The 24,317-nt window shown below is 46.4% G+C and overlaps 1 protein-coding gene across 1 annotated transcript in view; it reads right to left on the bottom strand.

The window, feature by feature from the left end:
- Positions 1–14,426: 14,426 nt before the first annotated feature.
- The window catches only part of LOC115143332 (inter-alpha-trypsin inhibitor heavy chain H3-like), a 10,455-nt gene continuing 564 nt past the window's right edge, over positions 14,427–24,317 (bottom strand). Inside the window, exons 3-22 of the mRNA XM_029683637.2 lie at positions 24,061–24,084; positions 23,500–23,654; positions 23,313–23,417; positions 23,014–23,176; positions 22,802–22,912; positions 22,547–22,675; positions 22,337–22,453; positions 22,023–22,191; positions 21,568–21,693; positions 21,229–21,410; positions 20,838–21,023; positions 20,505–20,644; positions 20,054–20,214; positions 19,873–19,899; positions 19,570–19,632; positions 19,062–19,175; positions 18,621–18,822; positions 17,479–17,651; positions 14,916–15,027; positions 14,427–14,832 (exon numbers count right to left, since the gene is read on the bottom strand). Of these exons, the coding sequence (XP_029539497.1) occupies positions 14,694–14,832; positions 14,916–15,027; positions 17,479–17,651; positions 18,621–18,822; positions 19,062–19,175; positions 19,570–19,632; positions 19,873–19,899; positions 20,054–20,214; positions 20,505–20,644; positions 20,838–21,023; positions 21,229–21,410; positions 21,568–21,693; positions 22,023–22,191; positions 22,337–22,453; positions 22,547–22,675; positions 22,802–22,912; positions 23,014–23,176; positions 23,313–23,417; positions 23,500–23,654; positions 24,061–24,084 (2,598 nt within the window). The 3' untranslated portion in view covers positions 14,427–14,693. The remainder of the gene's footprint in view (positions 14,833–14,915; positions 15,028–17,478; positions 17,652–18,620; positions 18,823–19,061; positions 19,176–19,569; positions 19,633–19,872; positions 19,900–20,053; positions 20,215–20,504; positions 20,645–20,837; positions 21,024–21,228; positions 21,411–21,567; positions 21,694–22,022; positions 22,192–22,336; positions 22,454–22,546; positions 22,676–22,801; positions 22,913–23,013; positions 23,177–23,312; positions 23,418–23,499; positions 23,655–24,060; positions 24,085–24,317) is intronic.

Genomic DNA, 24,317 nt, shown 5'->3' with positions numbered 1-24,317 from the left:
AATGCTTGGCAGGACAGGAAAATTGTAAAATTCACACACTTATCAAGAGAACAAGTGGTCATCCCTACTGCTATGGTCTGGCGGACTCACTAAACACAAATGCACCTTTTGTAAATGAGTGTGTGAGAGTTGGAGTGTGCCCCTGGCTATCTGTAAATGAGTGTGTGAGAGTTGGAGTGTGCCCCTGGCTATCCGTACATTTTTAAAACAAGAAAATTGTGTTGTCTGAAATGATTTATACTTTTACTTCTACTTTTGATACTTAAGTACATTCTAGCAATTACATTTACGTTTGATACTTAAGTGTATTTAAATCCAAATACTTTTAGACTTTTACTCAAGTAGTATTTTACTGGGTGACTCACTTTTACTTGAGTAACTTTCTATGAAGGTATCTTTACTTTTACTAAAGTATGACACTTTCCACCACTGGAAAGGGTCGTACATGAAACCCAAAATGGTTCTACCTGGAACCAAAAGAGTTCTGCCCCTGAGCAAGGCAGTTAACCCACTGTTCCCCGGGTGCCAATGACATGGATGTTGTTTAAGGCAGCCCCCCGCACCTCTCTGATTCAGAGGGGTTGGGTTATTTAATTTATTTATTGAACTATTATTTAACTAGGCAAGTCAGTTAAGAACAAATTCTTATTTACAATGACGGCCTACCCCGGACAGTGCTGGGCCAATTGTGCGCCGCCCTATGAGACTCCCAATCACGGTCGGTTGTGATACAGCCTGGAATCAAACCAGGGTCTGTAGTGACACGTCTTGCAATGAGATGCAGTGCCTTAGACCGCTGCACTACTCGGGAGCCCCAAAATGCGGAAGACACATTTCAGTTGAATGCATTCTGTTGTACAACTGACCAGGTTTCCCCCTTTCTGTTGTACAACTGACCAGGTTTCCCCCTTTCTGTTGTACAACTGACCAGGTTTCCCCCTTTCTGTTGTACAACTGACCAGGTTTCCCTCTTTCTGTTGTACAACTGACCAGGTTCCCCGCTTTCTGTTGTACAACTGACCAGGTTTCCCCCTTTCTGTTGTACAACTGACCAGGTTTCCCCCTTTCTGTTGCACAACTGACCAGGTTTCCCCCTTTCCCCTTCTATCTGGAACCAAAAGGGTAATTCAAAGGGTTCTCCTACGGGGACAGCCAAATAACCCTTTTAGGTTCTATATAACACATTTTTTCTAAGACTATACAAGATATTAGAACATGAAGGTGAGATATTGAGAGGAGGATCAATAAGAGGAGAGTAAGGGTTAAGAGAGTTTAGCGGGTAACTAGAAAAGAGTGATGGACAAAAGACGAGAGAAGAAATGAATTAGACTGATCGACAGGGAGACAGGAGAAATGAGAAAAAGGGAAATGGGAAGGAGAGAAAGAATGAGGCATTATTTTTTGTACTCTGCTTGGTTTTCTGTAAGAGTAGCTCAGAGAGATAAGGCTAAAAGGTCCTTCAGTCTGTTTCTGAACAATCCCTTCTGTGTTCTCTCTCTCTCTCTCTTGCTCTGTCTCTCTCTCTTCCCCTCTTTTTCCATGGCCGTGTATAGCCTCTCTCTCTCTCTGTCCCCCCCCTCTCTCTGCCCCTCTCACACACACACAACTACCCATTGAAATAACATGTAATTTATTGATATTCAGAGGATATATTCTACCCTTCTCTACAGGGCTAAAATAACATATTCACATGGCGGTTCAACCTCTATTCCCTAATCGTTAAAAGCAGAGCATTAAGACAAACACAAACTAAGCAGGATTTAGAAGAACAAAACCTAAAAAACACAAGCAGAGACCTTCATCTCTCTGGCTCCTGTCATGAAAAGACTTCATTTAAAAGGAGGAAAGGGGGAGCGTCAAAGGCTCAGGTCACAATGTTTACAAAGACCACTTTTAATCCAATCACAGCTTCTCTCTACTTTTATTTCTCTTTTCATGGTCTTAAAATGAAATTTAATAAAAAAAACAAGTTAATTCATACTTAAATATTTTGCTCAGTTTTAAAGCAAAGGGATTGGTTGAAAGAAATAAGTAACTTTAGAAAAGAGAATTACTTTCTGTGGGCTTTAAAAATGATTTATTTAATTTAATTATAATTTTCTTATGCAAATCCATCAAACAACTAAAAATGTATAAAAAACATAAAACATCCAAGCACAATATTGCAATGTGGTTCCAAAAGCAATGACAAAAACTCTACCTACCCCAAGAAGATGCACTACTGAGCTACACAGCAGGCTACCAGCATTAAGAACACCTGCTCTTTCCATGTCATAGACTGACCAGGTGAATCCAGGTGAAAGCTGTGATCCCTTATTGATGTAACATGTTAAATCCACTTCAATCAGTGTAGATAAAGAGGAGGAGACAGGTTAAATAATTATTTTTAAGCCTTGAGATAGTTGAGACATGGATTGTGTATTTGTACAACTCAGAGGGTGAATAGGCAAGACAAAATATTTCAGTTCCTTTAAACAGGGTATGGTAGTAGGTTCCAGGCGCACTGGTTTGTGTCAAGAACTGCAACGCTGCTGGGTTTTTCACACTCAACAGTTTCCTGTGTGTATCAAGAATGATCTACAGCCCAAAGGACATCCAGCCAACTTGACACAACTGTGGGAAACATTGGAGTCAACATGGGCCAGCATCCCTGTGGAATGCTTTCAACATATTGTAAAGTACATGCCTTGACGAATTGAGGTGGTGGGAGGTGGTGTAACTCAATATTAGTAAGATGTTCCTAATGTTTGGTATACTCAGTGTATACCTACAGTAATGAGTGACTGGATTTAACACAACTATAACTAAAGCATCTGCTGACACATCGTCATTGCACTCAAAACTGAGAAAATAAACACAGATACAGTTCAACTCTCCCGCTCTCTCTCTCCCTCCTCTATCTCTGACCTGTGGTTGTGAGTTGTGCGCCTGAGGGTTTGAATAACTGTCTGGTGCCAGGCTGCTCAGCCCTGTGGGCTTGTGGGAGATGAAGCAGAGGTCAGTGAATGAGGTAGAGGCAGGGGAAGGAGGGAGAGAGGAGACATGGGGTGGTCATGCTGTCTGTGTGGATGGAGGGATGGAGGGAAGGAGGGAGAGAGGAGACATGGGGTGGTCATGCTGTCTGTGTGGATGGAGGGATGGAGGGAAGGAGGGAGAGAGGAGACATGGGGTGGTCATGCTGTCTGTGTGGATGGAGGGATTGAAGGATGGAGGGATGGAAAGATGAGGGGATGGAGGGATGGAAAGATGAGGGGATAGAGGGATGGCAAGATGAGGGGATATAAACTATTGAGCACAGTGGGTCCACTAGACCTCCACCTGACCTTGATCATGTGATCAGCATTTTCTTCACAAAAGAGCAAAAGACCCCAAAACAAAATGAATAGGCTAGATAACATAGATAGCAAACTAATTGCAAAGAAATACATATAATTGCCTTGATAGCTTCAAATTAAACATTATTTTTTTCTCATGTTATTGAGCCTCTGTGCTTAAAAAAAAATCTAATAAAAGATATCACAAAAATAAACTGAACTCTCATGTCACAATGTCAGTATGCCCTAGGCCATGTTCACAGCTGTGAGACCTTGCCCTCCACACACCCGGTGTAACTGTTGAGACCCACAGGCAGATGAAAGGGAAGTCACCCCACTGGGATCAACTCCTTGTGGGTTTGAGAGGGCTGGCGGCTGCCTCCCTGGGTGGCTCACCCTGAACCAACGGTCTGGTTGTGATTTTGTGTTGTGGACTGTAAGCCATGGCAGTCTCCTTTTTTCCCCAGGATGCCTTGGGTAATGTGGCCAGGGTGAGGATGGGGTCAGAGGGGCTCCAGTCGGCAGTGTCCTGAGGGGGAATCTGTTGTGGGATGGAGATGGGGTGGGGGGTGGAGGGGATCCCCCAGGACCAGTACCCCTCCCAAATCAAAACAAACAGACTCAGGAACCCTCTGATCTAATCTAGCCAGGCTAAACTCGATTCACAACCCTCATCACAAGGCACACTGAAGCATCCCAACCAAACTCAGCAAAGGGACTGTCTTTTTGTTGTGAGTTCAAAAAGGGTCCTGACCACTGGGGTATTATTGTCTTCTAAACCCGTAGGTTAATATCTCCCTGCTACATCTCTGCCACATGGACAGGTAGGGCCATACCATACTCATCATCTAAGACAAGTGGACATCCCTTTGTTAGAGTGGGACAGATGAACTGGGGAGATCACATGTTACTGACAGAATGTTAAACAGTGCACACACCCATGTACATGCACAGTACATCTACATCTATGTGCACGTTAACACTCAGATTTACACAAAAAGGGAAGGGGGGTGTCAAACTTACAGTAAGTTTGGTGGGATAATGCTTTTGTTGTTTTTGCTAAATAGAATGCAGATTATTCTGTGGTGTGATATGAGTCAGGATTAGACAGTAAACACCTATTCTTTCCTTTCATATATATAGGATTGACTGAGTGAAACATCTACATTTGCATAGACATGAATTTGAACACTCAAGCTTACCCAAAAAGGGTGTCAAATTTACAGTAAATGTGACACCCCCCTTCCTTTTTTGTGTAATGTGACACCCTGTTCAGTATTCTTTACCTTTTGAATGTGGAACAAACTCCCTCACGAGTGTTCAGCGTGTCAATCACCACCTTCCGGAGACACTAAACCCCACCTGCAGATGGATAAAGAATCCCTACCCCCTCCCCTGAAAAGATTTAGATGCACTACTGTTCCACTGGAGGTCAGTGCACTTTGTAAGTCAGCTCTGGATAAGAGCGTCTTTACAACTTTGAACCACAACCCCAGGGTGAGTTGTATGAGGATTTTCTTTGAATTTCTGTCTTCAACATACTTTCAAGGTTTTATTTTGACATGGTTCAAACTTTAGACTAAGCCTTTAACAGGGTAACTGTTAACCCAACACAATGCTAAACATCTTCACTTCCTGTAGCTGAGTATTGTCCAATCACAGTGCAGTATGTCAGCTGACCTCACAGTAGATGAGGTCAAGCTAAGGTTATTCAACCATTCCAAAACAAAAACAGATGGAGAGTGCTGACTGTCTGTTTCATATCTTTAGGGCCATGTTGTCCATCTCATATGGGGTGGTGAGATAATGTTAACTTTAGTTTTAGATAAAAAGCTGGGTCATGTTTTTGCAAAATAGAATACAGATTATTCTGTGGTGTGATATGAGTCAGGATTAGACATTAAACTATTCTTTCCTTTCTTTACAAATAAATATACAATGAGACACACACACACACACACACACTAGCCCAGAGTCAGAGGTAGTGACCTATTCTGTACTGATAGGTCCCGTGGGTACAAATAAGCAGCTCATTGGTTCTCTAACACCACACACTCGTCCATCTGTCTGCCTGCCCCCAATATCATGTATGTACCCATGTCGTCCATCTGTCTCCCAGCCCCCAACATCATGTATGTACCCATGTCGTCCGTCTGTCTGCCTGCCCCCAACATAATGTATGTACCCATGTCGTCTGTCTGCCTGCCCCCAACATCATGCATGTACCCATGTCGTCTGTCTGTCTGCCTGCCCCCAACATCATGTATGTACCCATGTCGTCCATCTGTCTGCCTGCCCCCAACATCATGTATGTACCCATGTCGTCCATCTGTCTGCCTGCCCCAACATCATGTATGTACCCATGTTGTCCGTCTGTCTGCCTGCCCCCAACATAATGTATGTACCCATGTCTCTGTCTGCCTGCCCCCAACATCATTTATGTACCCATGTCGCCTGTCTGTCTGCCTGCCCCCAACATCATTTATGTACCCATGTCTGTCTGCCTGCCCCCAACATCATGTATGTACCCATGTCTGTCTGTCTGCCTGCCCCAACATCATATATGTACCCATGTCGTCTGTCTGTCTGCCTGCCCCCAACATCATGTATGTACCCATGTCGTCTGTCTGCCTGCCCCCAACATCATGTATGTACCCATGTCGTCTGTCTGTCTGCCTGCCCCCAACATCATTTATGTACCCATGTCGCCCATCTGTCTGCCTGCCCCCAACATCATGTATGTACCCATGTCGTCTGTCTGTCTGCCTGCCCCCAACATCATGTATGTACCCATGTAGTCCGTCTGTCTGCCTGCCCCCAACATCATGTATGTACCCATGTCGTCCGTCTGTCTGCCTGCCCCCAACATCATGTATGTACCCATGTCGTCCGTCTGTCTGCCTGCCCCCAAAATCATGTATGTACCCATGTCGTCCGTCTGTCTGCCTGCCCCCAACATCATGTATGTACCCATGTCGTCCATCTGTCTGCCTGCCCCCAACATCATGTATGTACCCATGTCGTCCGTCTGTCTGCCTGCCCCCAACATCATGTATGTACCCATGTCGTCTGTCTGTCTGCCTGCCCCCAACATCATGTATGTACCCATGTCGTCTGTCTGTCTGCCTGCCCCCAACATCATGTATGTACCCATGTCGTCTGTCTGTCTGCCTGCCCCCAACATCATGTATGTACCCATGTCGTCCGTCTGTCTGCCTGCCCCCAACATCATGTATGTACCCATGTCGTCCGTCTGTCTGCCCCCACTTTTCCACTTACGTTCTATCTATATTTGCTTTTTTGTTTGCTTATTTTCTTCCTTATCACTCCATCTAGAATTCAACTCCATGATTCAGATAAACATGGAGGCCCCACTAAATCTCTCTTTTTTCTCTCCGTCTTCATTATCTCCTATTGTACCCAGATGAGATGTAATTGTCATTTAACAGAGGTGTGACAGTGAGGACACAAGACCTTCGTCATGAGGAAAAAAACAAATAAGATAAGCGATAGATGGAAATATGTACAGCACGTTATCAGCGATGTTAATTGTTTCCGCATGAGGATAATGGAGAGAGGGAGGAACCTGAGAATATCCTCCCTGTTCCCCTGGCTGTTCATGACTCCAGAGGTCAACAGCAGGTTACACTTTTCACCTCCTCAGTCTGAATGGAGACACTTAATACCTCTCCACCTCCATGAAACCATTACTGTATCCCCTTAAACCAAACAACAAAGATCTACTCTGAACCACAACACTTCACGACACCAACAACACAGATCTACTCTGAACCACAACACTTCACGACACCAAACAACACAGATCTATTCTGAACCACAACACTTCACGACACCAAACAACACAGATCTACTCTGAACCACAACACTTCACGACACCAAACACAGATCTACTCTGAACCACAACACTTCACGACACCAACAACACAGATCTACTCTGAACCACAACACTTCACGACACCAACAACACAGATCTACTCTGAACCACAACACTTCACGACACCAACAACACAGATCTACTCTGAACCACAACACTTCACGACACCAACAACACAGATCTACTTTACTCTGAACCACAAAACACAGGTCTACTCTGAACCACAACACTTCACGACACCAAACAACACAGATCTACTCTGAACCACAACACTTCACGACACCAAACAACACAACACAATAGTACAAGGCAATGTCACAATGCTTCACCCCCACTGTGCCAGGGTCTGTGAGGAGACTAGTGAGGAGGCTGTAGTGTAGTCTACTGCAGGGTGATAAGCAGTGGGTACCAGGCCCGCGTGGGGGCGATGTCAGCGCCGGTCAGGTGTGTCCAAACAGCGCAGACAGGCAGGCGGGCGGGCTGGCGTCAGTGGCCACATGCGTGTCTCGGCACACAACACGCCAAGGGCCCGCATACTGCAGTTCCCACACACGTGTACACAAAGAGTGCTTAGTCCCAGCATCACGCACCAGCGGCAACAGCAATGTGAAAAATTCTAACAGGGACAAAGGTACACCACAGGAGAAGGGGTGTGGGTGGTGGGTGAGTCCTGAGAGGTGAGGAAGGGTGAGGAAGTGGGTCAGGCAGGGCCTGGGGTTGAGCGAGGTAGAGGCCAGGGACAAGGGGAATGAGACACGAGTGACATGAACTAGCTTTTCTATGAAAGTTAACACACTTTGGATTTCACTGTAATGTAGTTTCATTTACTGTAATATTGAATTCCTACTAGGTAAAACTAAGTAAAAGTCCAAATGTTGATGTTTAAAATTCAAACCACCAGAACAGCAGCCACGGCAAGTTGTCACAACCTCTAGGATATTACCATAAACATGATCCATATACCCAAAAATATCCTTATGATATATTAATGAGTGCGTTTAAACAAACAGTCGTTTCCATGGAATAAGATCCTTGAATTCCCCTACTATTTTAAAGTAAAGTTTAACCATGGAAACGACATGGTAATTATTCTCAATCTCATAAATCCACTACTCATCAAACAGACTGCATGAGTATTGTTTTATGTCTTGGAGAGTCAAATATTTGTTTTAATAGGTTTCATGTGTCCAGCGTTGGAGTTTAGTAGTCCAAGGCCCAAGTTGCTGATACCGTTTACACTGAAAGAGATTATAGTAATGGGATAATGACTGAAGACCTGACAGCCACAGCTCACAGACACAACAGTATTTGTCACAGGTCTCTGCTGCCCTCCTGTGGCTAATAATGGCACATACACTCTGCCTCAGGGCTGAGCTATCATGGCTACAAGCCTTTGAAAAGTCTTTAGGGACTTAATTTTCAAGACTATAGGATGGAGTTGCTCCATTGATCTTTGATCGACCTACGACGATCAAAGAGAGAGACACGTTTAGATTTTAAAAAACGTTTTACCTCTTTTTCTCCCCAATTGGTAGTTATAGACTTGTCCCATCGCTGTAATTCCCCTACAGACTCGGGAGAGGCTAAGGTCGAGTGCCATGCATCCTCCGAAACATGACCCTGCCAAGCTGCACTGCTTCTTGACACACAGGTCGCTTAATCCGGAAGCCAGCCACACCAATGTGTTGGAGGAAACCATCCAGCTGGTGCCCGAAGTCAGCAGTGGAGGCGCCCGAAGTCAGCGGGCAGGCGCCCGAAGTCAGCCCGCAGGCGCCCGAAGTCAGCGTGCAGGTGCCCGAAGTCAGCCCGCAGGCGCCCGAAGTCAGCCCGCAGGCGCCCGAAGTCAGCCCGCAGGTGCCCGAAGTCAGCCCGCAGGCGCCCGAAGTCAGCCCGCAGGTGCCCGAAGTCAGCGTGTAGGTGCCCGAAGTCAGCGTGCAGGTGCCCGAAGTCAGCGTGTAGGTGCCCGAAGTCAGCGTGCAGGTACCCGAAGTCAGCGTGCAGGTGCCCGAAGTCAGCGTGCAGGTGCCCAAATCAGCTTGCAGGTGCCTGGTCCACCACAAGGAGTCGAAAGAGCACAATGGGAGGAAATCCTGGCCAGCCAAACCCTCTCCTTACCCGGACGCCGCTGGACCAATTGTGCGCCGCCTCATGGGTCTCCCAGTCACGGTCGGCTGTGACATAGCCTAGGATCAAACCCAGGTCTGTAGTGACGCCTTAGGCCGTTGCGCCACTCTGGAGGCCAGAGAGAGAGAGAGAGAGACATTCAGACGAACCACGCTTAGACATGCGTGGAAGTTGAAGTTGCACACACATATACATTCTGGACTCAGCTCTCTGACTACAGTGGGCTGGAGCGGCCTCCCAAACAATCCCCAACACCCCCCACATCTGGTGTGAATTAATGCCTCCCCCTCCAAGACACACACATAACCCCAAAGACCCACTTAAGACAATCCCTCTCAACTCCTGAACTTCCGACATGACTTGGGTCAGCGCTCCTGCCCTGAATTCATTAGGAAACACACCACAGCCATGTTATCAGAGTCGGGTAGACAAAGCACACAGTTACAGTGGAGTGCACACAGGCACACATGCATACACACTTACACACACGCATACACACACGTACATGCATACACACTTACACACACGCATACACACGCATACACACACGCACACACGCATACACACACTTACACACACACGCACACACGCATACACACACTTACACACACACTTATACACACTTACACACACACACACGCATACACACATTTACACACACTTACGCATACACACACTTACACACACGCATACACACGCATACACACACTTACACACGCATACACACACTTACACACACGCATACACACACGCATACACACTTACACATACACACGCATGCACACACGCATACACACTTACACACACGCATACACACACACTTACACACACGCAAACACACGCATACACACACACGCATACACACACATACACACACGCATGCACACACATGCATACACACACACACACGCATGCAGACTTACACACATGCATACACGCATACACACATGCATGCACACTTACACACACGCACACTACACACACGCATACACACACGCATGCACACACACACAGGCAGACATACATTATGTTCCGGCCGTCCTCCCTCCAAGGGGTGGTTGCTCAGACTGTATCTGTAACTATCCTTGTGTCAACGGTGTGGTTTCTAAATGACTGTAGAGAACCTGCTGTATTTAAACAAAAACACTGTCTGGCTCATTAGCTCAGTCACTCTTCAAATGGCCTTTTAATAAAGACGCCTTATGTGATGCTGTTGGGAAGTGACCTCATATCTGGATGAAGTAACTGGCATGAGCTGCGCCTTGTTAAACTGGGCAGAGCAAGGCTGAGGTCAGGTCTGGGCAAAGCCCCTACCTCAAGTAGCCTGACAACACACTAAATTCTTCCGCTGCTCTGTCATTGACTACATACTTTAGTCTGATGAGACTGCTAGAGTACTTAAATGATGGCAATGACCCCTCGTCATTGCTAGAAGGGATTCAGTTTTTGTCAGAATTGACTTCTCGAAACAGGCTTAGGAGAATGTAGCAAATCAAATCAAATTGGATTTGTCACATGCGCCGAATACAACAGGTGTAGACCAGTGAAATGCACCAGTGAAATGCAGTGAAACATACAAGCCCATAACCAACAATGCAGTTTTAAGAAAAATAAGGGTTAAGTAAAAAATGTAAAATAAAAGTAACACATAATTAAAGAGCAGCAATAATTAACAATAGCGAGGCTTTATACCGGGGTACCGTGACTACCCCGGTACAGAGTCAATGTCCGGGGGCACTGGTTAGTCAAGGTAATTGAGGTAATTTGTACATGTAGGTAAGTTAAAGTGATTTACACAGCAGGTTTAAACTTATGAAGCAGGTCAGGAGAATAAATGTGGCAGATTAGGATAATTAGGTTAGGAAAAGGGTTAGGATTAGCTAAAATGCACAAAAACAAAACAAATAAATCTACTTTTGACATAAGCTAGATCACATCTAGACATGACCACCGTGTTGAGGGGCTGTTGTATAAAAGTACAAAGTCATCAGTGATTGGATCTTCTCTAACCAATCAGAGGCTTTGATGAATTTTCAAACTGTCAACACAATACTAATGTTTTAACTTAAGAGGTCAGGAATCAATATTTGGTAGAGCATGCGTCTTGGCATGCTCTCCACCAGTCTTTCACATTGATGTTGGGTGACTTTCAAGCAGCTCGGCTTTGTTTGATGGCTTGTGACCATCCATCTTCCTCTTGATCAGAGGTTTTCACAGTTACGCCTAACTACTTACAAAAATAATGCTTCTGATGAAGAGCTACAAAAGTAAGTAAATAGCTGCATTAGACTGAAATAATTAAATACATTTCATCAAACTTGTAAGGCTCTCCATGTCCATCAGTTGCTCATTCAACAGTATCTGCTATTTCACCCAATCCCGTTTTAAAAAGGCTCCCTTCTTAAGTGTTTTACATTCCCTGAGACCATATTTGGCCATGATTCCTTCATAGAACAGTCACACATGTGATCTCTCATTTCTGCTTCACCAAATTTTGAGTGAGGCAAAAGAGTAGGCTAGGTGCTTCAATTACTCATTCAGTACAGCTGACTGCAGGGGGTGTAGTGCTGCCAGAGCACACCTCAGTGTGCTCATTCAGTGCAGCTGACTGCAGGGGGTGTAGTGCTGCCACTTCTCACAATGGTGCTCATTCAGTGCAGCTGACTGCAGGGGGTGTAGTGCTGCCAGAGCACACCTCAGTGTCGCTCCGCCACTTCTCACAATGGTGCTCATTCAGTGCAGCTGACTGCAGGGGGTGTAGTGCTGCCAGAGCACACCTCAGTGTCGCTCCGCCACTTCTCACAATGGTGCTCATTCAGTGCAGCTGACTGCAGGAGCACACCTCAGTGTCGCTCCGCCACTTCTCACAATGGGTGTAGTGCTGCCAGAGCACACCTCAGTGTCGCTCCGCCACTTCTCACAATGGTGCTCATTCAGTGCAGCTGACTGCAGGGGGTGTAGTGCTGCCAGAGCACACCTGTGTCGCTCCGCCACTTCTCACAATGGTGCTCATTTAGGGACATATTTTCACATGACCCTCCCCTTGTACTGTAAAAGAAATTGAACACCCTCCCCCTTCATAGAATTAACTCAAAATAATTGTACACCCACAAATAACTGTAGTGACCCTGTGTTTATGAATGAGGATATCAACTTTGCCACTTCAGCATGCTTTTGTGGCACAGTTGATGCCATGCAGGGCTATGGGCCAGAAGGTTGAGGGTTCACCAACCACCTCGAGCTCACTCTCCCTGGCTGTTTCATTCTTCATGAGCTGAGCTAGTTGCAGACAATGATCAGCTAGGGGGAATCAGATTTTTCCATATGCACAAAAAGCTTATAACACTAAAATGTTGTGCTTAAATTTGCCAAGATAATCCATCCACCTGACAGGTGTGGCATATCAAGAGGCTGACTAAACCTCATGATCATTACATAGGTGCACCTTGTGCCTGGGACAATAAAAGCTGTGTCGTGCAGTTTTGTCACACAACACAATGCCACAGAGGTCTCAAGTTGAGGCATGCTGACTGCAGGAATGTCCACCAGAGCTGTTGCCAGAGAATTTAATGTTATTTTCTCTACCATAAGCCACCTACAATATAATTTTTCAGAATTCTGCAGTACGTCCAACTGGCCTCACAACCGCATGGCGTTGTGTCGGCGAATGGTTTGCTGATGTCAACGTTGTGAGCGGAGTGACCCATGGTGGAGGTTGTGAGCGGAGTGACCCATGGTGGAGGTTGTGAGCGGAGTGACCCATGGTGGAGGTTGTGAGCGGAGTGACCCATGGTGGAGGTTGTGAGCGGAGTGGTCGAACGCAATGAGATACCGTGACGAGATCCTGAGGCCCATGTTTCAGCCTCATAATGCACAGCCCCATGTCGCAAGGATCTGTACACAATTCCTGGAAGCTAAAAATGTACCCGTTCTTCCATGGCCTGCACATTCACCAGACATGTCACCCATTGAGCATGTTTGGGATGCTCTGGATCGATGTGTACAACAGCGTGTTCCAGTTACCGCCAATATCCAGCAACATCGCACAGCCATTGAAGAGGAGTGGGACAACATTCCACAAGCCACAACAAACAGCCTGATTAACTCTATGTGAAGGAGATGTGTCACGCTGCATGAGGCAAATGGTGGTCACACCAGATACTGACTGGTTTTCTGATCCACGACCTACTTTTTTAAAAAGGTATCTGTGTCCAACAGATCCATAGATTAGGGCCTAATTAATTTATTTCAATTGACTGATTTCCTTATATGAACTGTAACTCTGTAAAATCGTTGAAATGGTTGCATTTATATTTTTGCTCAGTATAAATAACATATACTGTATTTTCCAACTGTCCTGTTATCTGGTTTTAATCTCCCTTCTAGCCAATCAGAAACGAGTATTCAACAATGCTGTGGTATGAAGTCTGTTAACACCATCTGTTCTAATCTGCTCACAGATCTAAATGTATAATCCCAAGAAACTGATTGAGATCAAATGATTGGCATGTAAACACATTTCACTAGTCAAACGTGAAGAATTATCATTCAGGATTGACAGTGATGATGCCATAGCCTATTTTGAAATGAGGTGTGCCTAACTTAGTGTTTGAGGGTATAACAATGTATGTGTGGGCATAGGCAGACGTTTCAATTGGAAGATGCATTTGATGTATATTCTATAATGATATTCAGTAGGCTACATCTGTCGGTACAAACTTTGAGTGGGTAGAGGGTGCGGAACAATGTTTTTATGTAGGCTACACTTTCCTGTAAAATCCTCCTGTTTTCCCGCATTTGGGTATTTTAAATGTGGTCACCCTAAACCCATTGGTTTCTGGACCAATCAGACAGCCCTGAATGTGTTCACATTTGGTGAAGGTTTGGGAGGTACTCAGACCCAGACTCTTGTGGAGAAGAAAATAACGTCTGTGGGCGTGGAGTAGCGTTTGGCCGGAGCAAGGAGGCTGGATAGCCAGGCAATATGTCAAGCACCACAGTGTTGATTCTTTATCTCTCTGTATAGGTTTCTCCCTCCCTTCATGGCTCCCTCTCAGGGGCCATTCAACATGGGATTAAATGCACACGTTAGGTGGAAGTGGGACCATTTATTTCAACAGGTTTTTGTCAGCACTATCCCATATCAATATGAAAACATTGAATGTATTTGACAGCAGTTTTCTATCTTGCCACTTATCTTTTAATCAAATGTACTTCGGTCTTATCTTACATTATCTATGAATTATTGTCATGTCATGATGGTATGTCTATAGCACATACAGTGTGTTGAATCCATGTGAAACGTGTGACTGATACATTGTATGTACTGTTTGAGGAGGTTGACTGCTAGTGTACCAGGCTCAGACAGTCTTGAAGAGTCCAGACATGATGTAATCTGTGTGGTTTCCATCGATGAGGCCGTTGCCGTTGCTATGGATGAACCAGCAGGGGATGTTCTCTCCATTCTTCACATCCCAGCGGAAGTCCCTCTGCCAGCCCCTGCAGAAAAAAAGCAGGGAGGAGAGACAATGATGAGATAAGTGTGTGTGTGTGTGTGTGTGTGTGTGAAGACATCACAGTACCTTGTCACTGTAAGCTCCTGCCCCTTCACTAGCATGGTGGCATCTGGTTTCTCTGGCTCCTCCCCTGGGCGCATGTCTCTCACCTCAAACTGCACCCCATGGTAAAACTGACCTGTATGGGCATAATACAATACATTCTTATTGATCAGATATACAGACATTTTTCCAAAAATACTGCAGTAAAACTCCAGCCAGCAACGCAGATTTCATCTGGCCCTGCCAATGACAGGTTATCCTTTGGAGCCCCCTGGTGATACCTAGCAGGCCATGGACGCTGGGGGAGAGGAGGTGGCTTCCCTACCTAGCAGGCCATGGACGCTGGGGGAGAAGAGGTGGCTTCCCTACCTAGCAGGCCATGGACGCTGGGGGAGAAGAGGTGGCTTCCCTACCTAGCAGGCCATGGACGCTGGGGGAGAGGAGGTGGCTTCCCTACCTAGCAGGCCATGGACGCTGGAGGAGAGGAGGTGGCTGTCCTACCTAGCAGGCCGTGGACGCTGGGGGAGAGGAGGTGGCTTCCCTACCTAGCAGGCCATGGACGCTGGTGGAGAAGAGGTGGCTTCCCTACCTAGCAGGCCATGGACGCTGGGGGAGAGGAGGTGGCTTCCCTACCTAGCAGGCCATGGACGCTGGGGGAGAGGAGGTGGCTTCCCTACCTAGCAGGCCATGGACGCTGGGGGAGAGGAGGTGGCTTCCCTACCTAGCAGGCCATGGACGCTGGGGGAGAGGAGGTGGTTGTCCTACCTAGCAGGCCATGGACGCTGGGGGAGAGGAGGTGGCTTCCCTACCTAGCAGGCCATGGACGCTGGGGGAGAGGAGGTGGCTGTCCTACCTAGCAGGCCGTGGACGCTGGGGGAGAGGAGGTGGCTTCCCTACCTAGCAGGCCGTGGACGCTGGGGGAGAAGAGGTGGCTTCCCTACCTAGCAGGCCATGGACGCTGGGGGAGAGGAGGTGGCTTCCCTACCTAGCAGGCCATGGACGCTGGGGGAGAGGAGGTGGCTGTCCTACATAGCAGGCCATGGACGCTGGGGGAGAGGAGGTGGCTGTCCTACATAGCAGGCCATGGACACTGGGGGAGAGGAGGTGGCTTCCCTACCTAGCAGGCCATGGACGCTGGGGGAGAGGAGGTGGCTTCCCTACCTAGCAGGCCATGGACGCTGGGGGAGAAGAGGTGGCTTCCCTACCTAGCAGGCCATGGACCCTGGGGGAGAGGAGGTGGCTGTCCTACATAGCAGGCCATGGACACTGGGGGAGAGGAGGTGGCTTCCCTACCTAGCAGGCCATGGACGCTGGGGGAGAGGAGGTGGCTGTCCTACCTAGCAGGCCATGGACGCTGGGGGAGAAGAGGTGGCTTCCCTACCTAGCAGGCCATGGACGCTGGGGGAGAGGAGGTGGCTTCCCTACCTAGCAGGCCATGGACACTGGGGGAGAGGAGGTGGCTTCCCTACCTAGCAGGCCATGGACGCTGGGGAGAGGAGGTGGCTGTCCTACCTAGCAGGCCATGGACCTGGCTTCCCTACCTAGCAGGCCATGGACGCTGGGGGAGAGGAGGTGGCTTTCCTACCTAGCAGGCCATGGACGCTGGGGGAGAGGAGGTGGCTGTCCTACCTAGCAGGCCATGGACGCTGGGGGAGAGGAGGTGGCTGTCCTACCTAGCAGGCCATGGACGCTGGGGGAGAAGAGGTGGTTTCCTACCTGGGCCATGGACGCTGGGGGAGAAGAGGTGGCTTCCCTACCCATGGACGCTGGGGGAGCAGGCCATGGACGCTGGGGAGAAGAGGTGGCTTCCCTACCTAGCAGGCCATGGACGCTGGGGGAGAGGAGGTGGCTGTCCTACCTAGCAGGCCATGGACGCTGGGGGAGAGGAGGTGGCTTCCCTACCTACAGGCCATGGAGCAGGCCATGGGCCATGGACTGGGGGAGAAGAGGTGTCTTTCCTACCTAGCAGGCCATGGACGCTGGGGGAGAGGCCATGGAGGTGGAGAAGAGGTGGCTTCCTACCTAGGCCAGGCTGGAGGAGAGGAGGTGGCATGGTTTCCTACCTGCAGGCCATGGACGCTGGGGAGAGGGTGGCTTCCCTACCTAGCAGGCCATGGACGCTGGGGGAGAAGAGGTGGCTTCCCTACCTAGCAGGCCATGGACGCTGGTGGAGAAGAGGTGGCTTCCCTACCTAGCAGGCCATGGACGCTGGGGGAGAAGAGGTGGCTGTCCTACCTAGCAGGCCATGGACGCTGGGGGAGAGGAGGTGGCTTTCCTACCTAGCAGGCCATGGACGCTGGGGAAGAGGAGGTGGCTTCCCTACCTAGCAGGCCATGGACGCTGGGGGAGAAGAGGTGGCTTCCCTACCTAGCAGGCCATGGACGCTGGAGGAGAGGAGGTGGCTGTCCTACCTAGCAGGCCATGGACGCTGGGGGAGAGGAGGTGGCTGTCCTACCTAGCAGGCCATGGACGCTGGGGGAGAAGAGGTGGCTTCCCTACCTAGCAGGCCATGGACGCTGGGGGAGAAGAGGTGGCTTCCCTACCTAGCAGGCCATGGACACTGGGGGAGAGGAGGTGGATGTCCTACCTAGCAGGCCATGGACGCTGGGAGAGAGGAGGTGGCTGTCCAGGGTATAGAAGCCCAGATAGTCCTGGTGGTAGGGGTGCTGTTTCCACACCTTGTGTAGGATGACCACAAACCGGACCGAGTCCCTGAGGGTGACAGTCAAGCTGCGGTCTTTGGTCACCTGCAGGTCTAAACTGTAGGAGGGGAGAGAGATAGAGGTAGTTTAATCAGGAGGACAGGGAGATAGGATGAAACATCAGATTTCCTTACAACATTCTGTGGTAGTAGGAGTAACAAGGGAGGTTGCATTAAATCCAGAAACTCTGGTCTCTCTATATACAGTGTATCAATAGGAGTTATCTGGAAGCCAGAACAGTCAAATAGGTGGGTCATTCCAAAAATTCAGTGCCAAAGAAAACTTCAGATGTCACCTAATTTTTACATCCTGCCATAAAGAGCACATGTTCAACTTCATAAAACAACACTTTTTCCCATGTCAAGAGGGAATAAAAAATTACTATACTACCAAATAAAGTAACAGGGTTGACAAATTCTTAAATCAGCCATAAATCAACTTGTGAAGGGGGAATGGAAGCTTGTTGCGTGCAACAGGGAGTTGCAAACTTCACAATTTATTTTATTGTTATAACATTTGTAGCCTGTCTATCTATGGGTAGAAGGGTTTACGTGTAATGCTCGACCCGCTAGGTTTTCCACCACAAAATGGCCAAAAGGAATATAAAAGAAATAGTTTCACCATATTAAACTGAGAGTTCAGTTCACATAACAGGGCTGACCTTAAAATGAGGGACAGATGTAAATTAATCACTAAACACATGAACTAAATAATCATACAAAGAAATGACTTTGTCAAAGCAACAACATAACTAGGCCTTTGCAATGAATAGATGTTGGGGTTACGTGGGTTCAAATCTTCCCTAGAAGTAGTGGGGGCACGGAGGGACATGTCATTATGCAGAATTTTAACACTTTAGCAAGTCTTTATTCATATTAAAAACTTCTCCATGTCGTCTTTATTAAAGGCCACTTCATTTAATATAACAGGCTTTTCAAATTCAATATTGGTGCAGAATGTATACTTTCTACTCAAATGGATGCAAAAGGCACTCTTCTTGGAACGACCCAGGTAAGGATGGACTTACTTGGCTCCCTTGAGAGAGGCGGTGTCAGACCAGAAGAGTTTGGCCTGCTTGCCATTCTGGGACACAGTGATGTCATGAGTAGTCACCTCCAGTCTCACCCCCAGCCCCTGGTGAACGATGCCAAAGCGACCAAAGTAGGTGTTCACTTTGCCATCAGGGGCCACCTTCTTGTCCCCAATGGTCTGGCCGTTGACCAAAACACCTGCAAGACAGATTGAGGCAAGCTGTTGGTGTTATGTTTGAATGGTTCATAGTGTAGTTTTAATATTTGTTATTTATTTTATGAAACAAGTGTCATGGTTTGGTTTCATGCCTTGTAACATTCAAAGACACATTTCTGTCAAAGGTCAGTCAATTTCAAATAATGAATCATTTCTACAGCTATAACTATGTACTTGAATAAAGTGTCATTTCTGTAGTCATTAAGTGGTGAATATTTACCTGCCAGCTGATCTCTCACTAGGTTGAAGATGGTACCAGGCCTGTCGTCTATGTTGAAGCACAGTGCATCCTCCTGCTCTGGCAACTCAATCATGAAATGAGGGTCCCCATCCACTGCAGAGTCAACAACAGATTGTTCCAGTTCTAAAATTAGATTTGGTTGAGGCTAAGCCCATTCAAACTTTTGGATCACTCTCTGTAGTCCTAATGTGGCATGACAGCATGGTGGACATTGCAAATACTAAATATGGTTCATTTAGTCTTTAAGACACTGTTGTTTTTTTACTTTATTTTGGCAGTTAACTATTTATCCACTTGTTTAAAATTGTATGTTTACTGTTTTGCTTTTTGTTTGGTTAAAAGAAGCACAGAAAAAAATACTAAATATAAATATTCAAGTACTTCAGCCTGTGAAAGCAACCTATTTTTGAGACAGTCGCACCAGATAGAAAATGCTGAAGTAACCCATGTCTGACAGAACGGCCACCCTGAATGAAGGGGGACTCACCAAAGTATGTGGGCCTGCTCTGCACCCTGTAGGTGTTGCTCACCGTCTGGGGTACAAAATGACCTGAAAATCACACCAAAGATGTCAGATGGCAAGTAAAAATCACGTACAAAGCGGTCAAATATATTTAATAGATTTCGTCTGAACATAACAATGTATTTTACCATCCAATACTGTTAGTTTCTAACCACAAATAATTTGGTGTCAGCTTTTCATGTCATAAATTCAGGTGATCCAGTATAATGACTTATAAATCCATTCAGATGAAGAATCCAGTCCTGTCCATTCATGGCATATTCTTACCCAATCTCTGGGCTTTCTGCCTTTCATCTGTCAAACAACAGGAGGAAACAACTGTCAGACACTCACCTTTGACAATCCATTTATGGATTTCTATAACCACTGAGATAAACATGTCAGATAAGACACGCCAGATGTACTGGTGGTCTCCCCCTCTCCTCTCCCATCCCACTTGGTCTCATACCCTCGGTCAGCTTGTCCGCGATGAGGGGTTCCTCTTGCTCCTCTTCAGTCTTAGGCTTGGTGACCACCATGGAGGTAAGAGGGGTGACAAAGCTGTACTGCAGGGACATCTCCAGAGCCTGGGCAGTGGCATTCCCCTTCTCCTCTGCAGTTCCAGTCTCTCTGACAGAAAACCATAGGATGGATGGTGTTATTGCATTAGGTTTGGGTTAGAGGATAGGTTTGGTTTGACTTGGGTTAGGTTTGGTTTGGTTTAACTTACACTGTTGGGCAGAAAATAATGGAATATTTACAAATGTAGTTACTTTAATATAACCATCTCTATTCATTAGATCCCAACTCTAAGATCTCAACCACCAGTGTGTCTTAGGCATTTGGATTATTCTAAGCCACCATTTTGTTGTGGAGTGTTCACCAGACATCAGTAATAGCAGTTAACTGATCACACTGACTTCTTGCTCAACAGTTGTTGGATGGTGAGGTAGGCCCAAAGACGCTCAGTGAAGTCCCCAAATATGTACTCCTGCTCAGGGTACAGTATGTCCCACTCTTGGGCACTAGCCTGGCCTTTGACAATAAAGTCCTCCTCAAACTAAAAATAGTGTGAGGGAGTGAGAAAGAGAAAGATGGTATTAGATACATAGAGAAGGAGTGAGAGACAAGCATTAGTTGGGTTAAGCATTGTACTGTACATCATAATGAGTGCAAAGACTGATGAAGATCTGTCTTTCTGAGCTCAGTACCAGGGTGGCATGTTGTGTTGTGCCTGTCTGTCTGTTCCTCACCCCCTTTGCAAACACCTCCACGAGGAAGTTATCCAAGCTATTATCAGTGAGCCGGCCAGCTACCACGATCTCTGAGCCGTTGAACAGCTGCTTGTAGTGGCTGGTGGTCAGAGAGTTCACCAGGTTGTCAGGGTAATGCAGGTCCACCTCAGAGAGGAGGGGGCTGGCTACTTCCTCATAGAAACCCTAGGACACAAAGACACACATTACCTAATCATTTATCTTAAATTATTTTCTACAGTGCATTATCACTAATGCCAATATGCAGTATCTATGTATGACCTAGATAGTTTTGTCCATCCTGTGACCCTCCCTATCAGTGATATGGTAAAACCAGAAAAACACTGAAAAGTGACTATTGTGAGATTTGGGACACAGCCCTGGTCCAAACCTGAAGCTGGACAGTGGCGTCAGAACCCTCGTAGATCCTCCGGGCCAGTCCCTGGTTCTGTCTAGACATCACATCCAGAAAGGAGTAGTCCACATCATTCCCAAAGCCCAGACAGAACAGAGACATGTTCCCACCCATCGCATCACGGACATTCTCCTGAATCTGTGGTGTAGATGACACTCCTGTACACAAACACACATGGCTGGACCAGTAAACAAATGGACCATGACCTTACTGGCTTGATGTAATATAAAACAATACATCAGAATGATTCTTCAATGTTAAAATGGCAGCCCAACCAAATAAAAGAGATCAGAAAGGAAGGAAACCTGTACGCACCTGAGTTTGGCATCCCATCTGTCAGTAAGATAATCATAGACACACTCCTCTCGGTGAACTTCTTGGCTTGTTTGTCTTTCATCATTATGTCCACAGCTTTCATCAGAGCACCATTTATATCAGTGTCTAAAAGGAGAACAGGACAGAAAGTCCATCCAGGTGTTTATAAAATAAACATTAGATATAACAATTGTGTAAGTTCCTTCATAAATGCACCTCACTTAGTTTTAGCATACAGCATGCCCAAGTGTTGTACTGCCATAGTTTCACTACTATATTCCGGGCGCCAAAGACGTGGATTTCAGAGGGGTTGGGTTAAATGCGGAAGACACATTTCAGTTGAATGCATTCAGTTGTACAACTGACTGGCTGACAAAATGAATGACGACACAAACCTCGTGAATAATTTATCCCTGTATGTGTCACTACATTCCCATTAAATACATATGACTCACATCCACTGTGCTGTATTCCTTTGACAAATCCTTTGGCTTCAGACACATTTCCCGTGGTGGCCTTGGTCAAAGATCCCTTCCATGTTGAGATATGGTGGTCGAATGTGACAATTCCAAAGTAGTCGTCCTCATGCAGGTCATTCAGGATAGTCAGCATAGCTTCCCTTGTCTATGAGAGATCACAGGCTCTCAGGTCAATCTGAACATCAACTACTATTATAGCTCTCTCTCTTAACCTCTCGCTCCACATCTCGCTCTCATATTTTCTCTCCCCAGCTCTTTCTTTCAGACACACTATTTCCCTCCTCTCTTACCTGATGCATTTTGTTTCCAGACATTGACCCACTCCTGTCAATGACGAACACTACATTCTTTGGAACTCTGGGTAAGTCCGGAGGAGCAAAGAAGTGCACAAAGTACCCATTCACTATCTGAAAAAGACATGCTGAACATCATTAAGACATGAACACCATGCATTGATGGAATACTGATACTGATCCTGTATCATATTCAACACAGCTAACCTGGATGTCACCAAGGGTCTCAGCTCGGTTCACGTCATATTTGATAACGAAATCCCCGTCAATCAGGGTGCCGTCACAACCTGGGCACTTTCTCTGCTGGTCCATTGTTGGGCAGAAAGAGATGTGTGCCTGAGTGAGGGAGGGAAACACAATTTAATACAATTAAACACAAAGCAACACGGCAAAATTGTATTTATCTTTTTGGGACGATATGCTCCGTATGCATTTGTTTCATAGAACAGAACAGCATTATACCTTTTTGTCAGTGACTGTTTTCTCCACCAGAGGGAGAAGCTCGTTGGAGATGAAGGTTCCATAGGCATCCAGGAAGGCAATGCCCTGGGGTTCATAGATATCTGCCACAATCTGTCAGAGACATGGACCGGATTGATGAGACACAGGACTGAGGAGTCAAGATGATGAAAAAAGTGCTGTTTTGGGGTATAAGGGTGTAAACATCTACAGACCTCAAAGTGCTGGACCAGCTGCTTGGGTTTGACCTGGGTCATGATCTCATACTGGCCCAGTTTACGCTGAAGCAACTCCTCGTATGTCAGAATGAAGGTGACGTTACTATTGGCCGCGATGTTCACAGACACAGAAAACTTCTCCATCTTCCTCCCTGATGCCCTAGAGTCCACAGACAAACACAGGTACAGTAGGAGGCCAATCACATTTGAAACAACACAGGCTGTGATAAGAGTATGGAAGTGCTTGGTGTAATGGAAACATCACATTTGTTCCCTCAATGCCCTGGTCCACTCACTTGACCAGTCCTGCAGTCTGCCCTGTGGAAACAGCTTGCTGATACTGCTTCTTGGCTTTCTCCTTCTCCTTCACCTCGCCCGTGTACGTCTGACCCTCTATCTCCCTGAGATACACAAACACAGTCATTCAAACAAACACACATGTATTCACACACACTTCTACATATGCCATGACTGCTGACTGACATGCTGAAGTTGGTGATGAAGGCAGTCTTGGGCAAATCCACCTCAAAGAATACTTCCTGAGAGGAGTTGGCCTTGTTCAGAGCACTAGAGGTTATGACCGTGTGAGCGAAACGAGACGCCACCTTACAGGCCACCTTTACACTGTACACCTCCACCTGAGAGAGGGAGAGATGGAGGAAAAGAGAGAGGAAGAGAGTGGCAGAGAGAAAGGAAGAGAAAGAGGGATAGAGATACACGGACATGTACGTACATAGGAAAAAACAGAGAGAAACAGCAACAGAAGTCTTTTGAAATGTGTGTTTGTGTAAGTAATGACTATCCAATATGCCTGTAAAAATCCACATTTTCTCAAAACATATTTTCCAGATACAGCTGAATAGTGTGGAGTAGGCTGCATTGACTACAGGATTACTTCAAAACAAATGATTACAGCTGTACTCTTGTGAAAGAGTACAGCTGGTTCAGTGTAAAAAGTCCATGAAGGCATTGATTCCTAGTGATGGAGATGGTGATAGCTTATCATTATCCTCACAAAGATGTAAATATAGTGGATTTCCTTACCTCCATATTATCTGTACTTCTTTTCTGTAAAAAAATGTATAGATTCAGACAGTATTATTCATTTTCCTTTTTACAGAGTACACTATTTAGTACTCTGACATTTTTTACTTTTCAAGTGGCTGAAATCAGTACTGTTATCTATACTCAAAAGGTTAGAGTGTTTTTTTTCTGGGGGAAATGTAAATAATGAAATATTCATCAGATTCACCACAGGGAGGGTGTTCAAGAGACAAAGTCTGACAGATTCTGTGACAGAT

Source organism: Oncorhynchus nerka, linkage group LG15 (genome assembly GCF_034236695.1).
Source record: "Oncorhynchus nerka isolate Pitt River linkage group LG15, Oner_Uvic_2.0, whole genome shotgun sequence".
Lineage (NCBI taxonomy): Eukaryota > Metazoa > Chordata > Actinopteri > Salmoniformes > Salmonidae > Oncorhynchus > Oncorhynchus nerka.
This window is presented reverse-complemented; position numbering and strand designations above follow the sequence as displayed.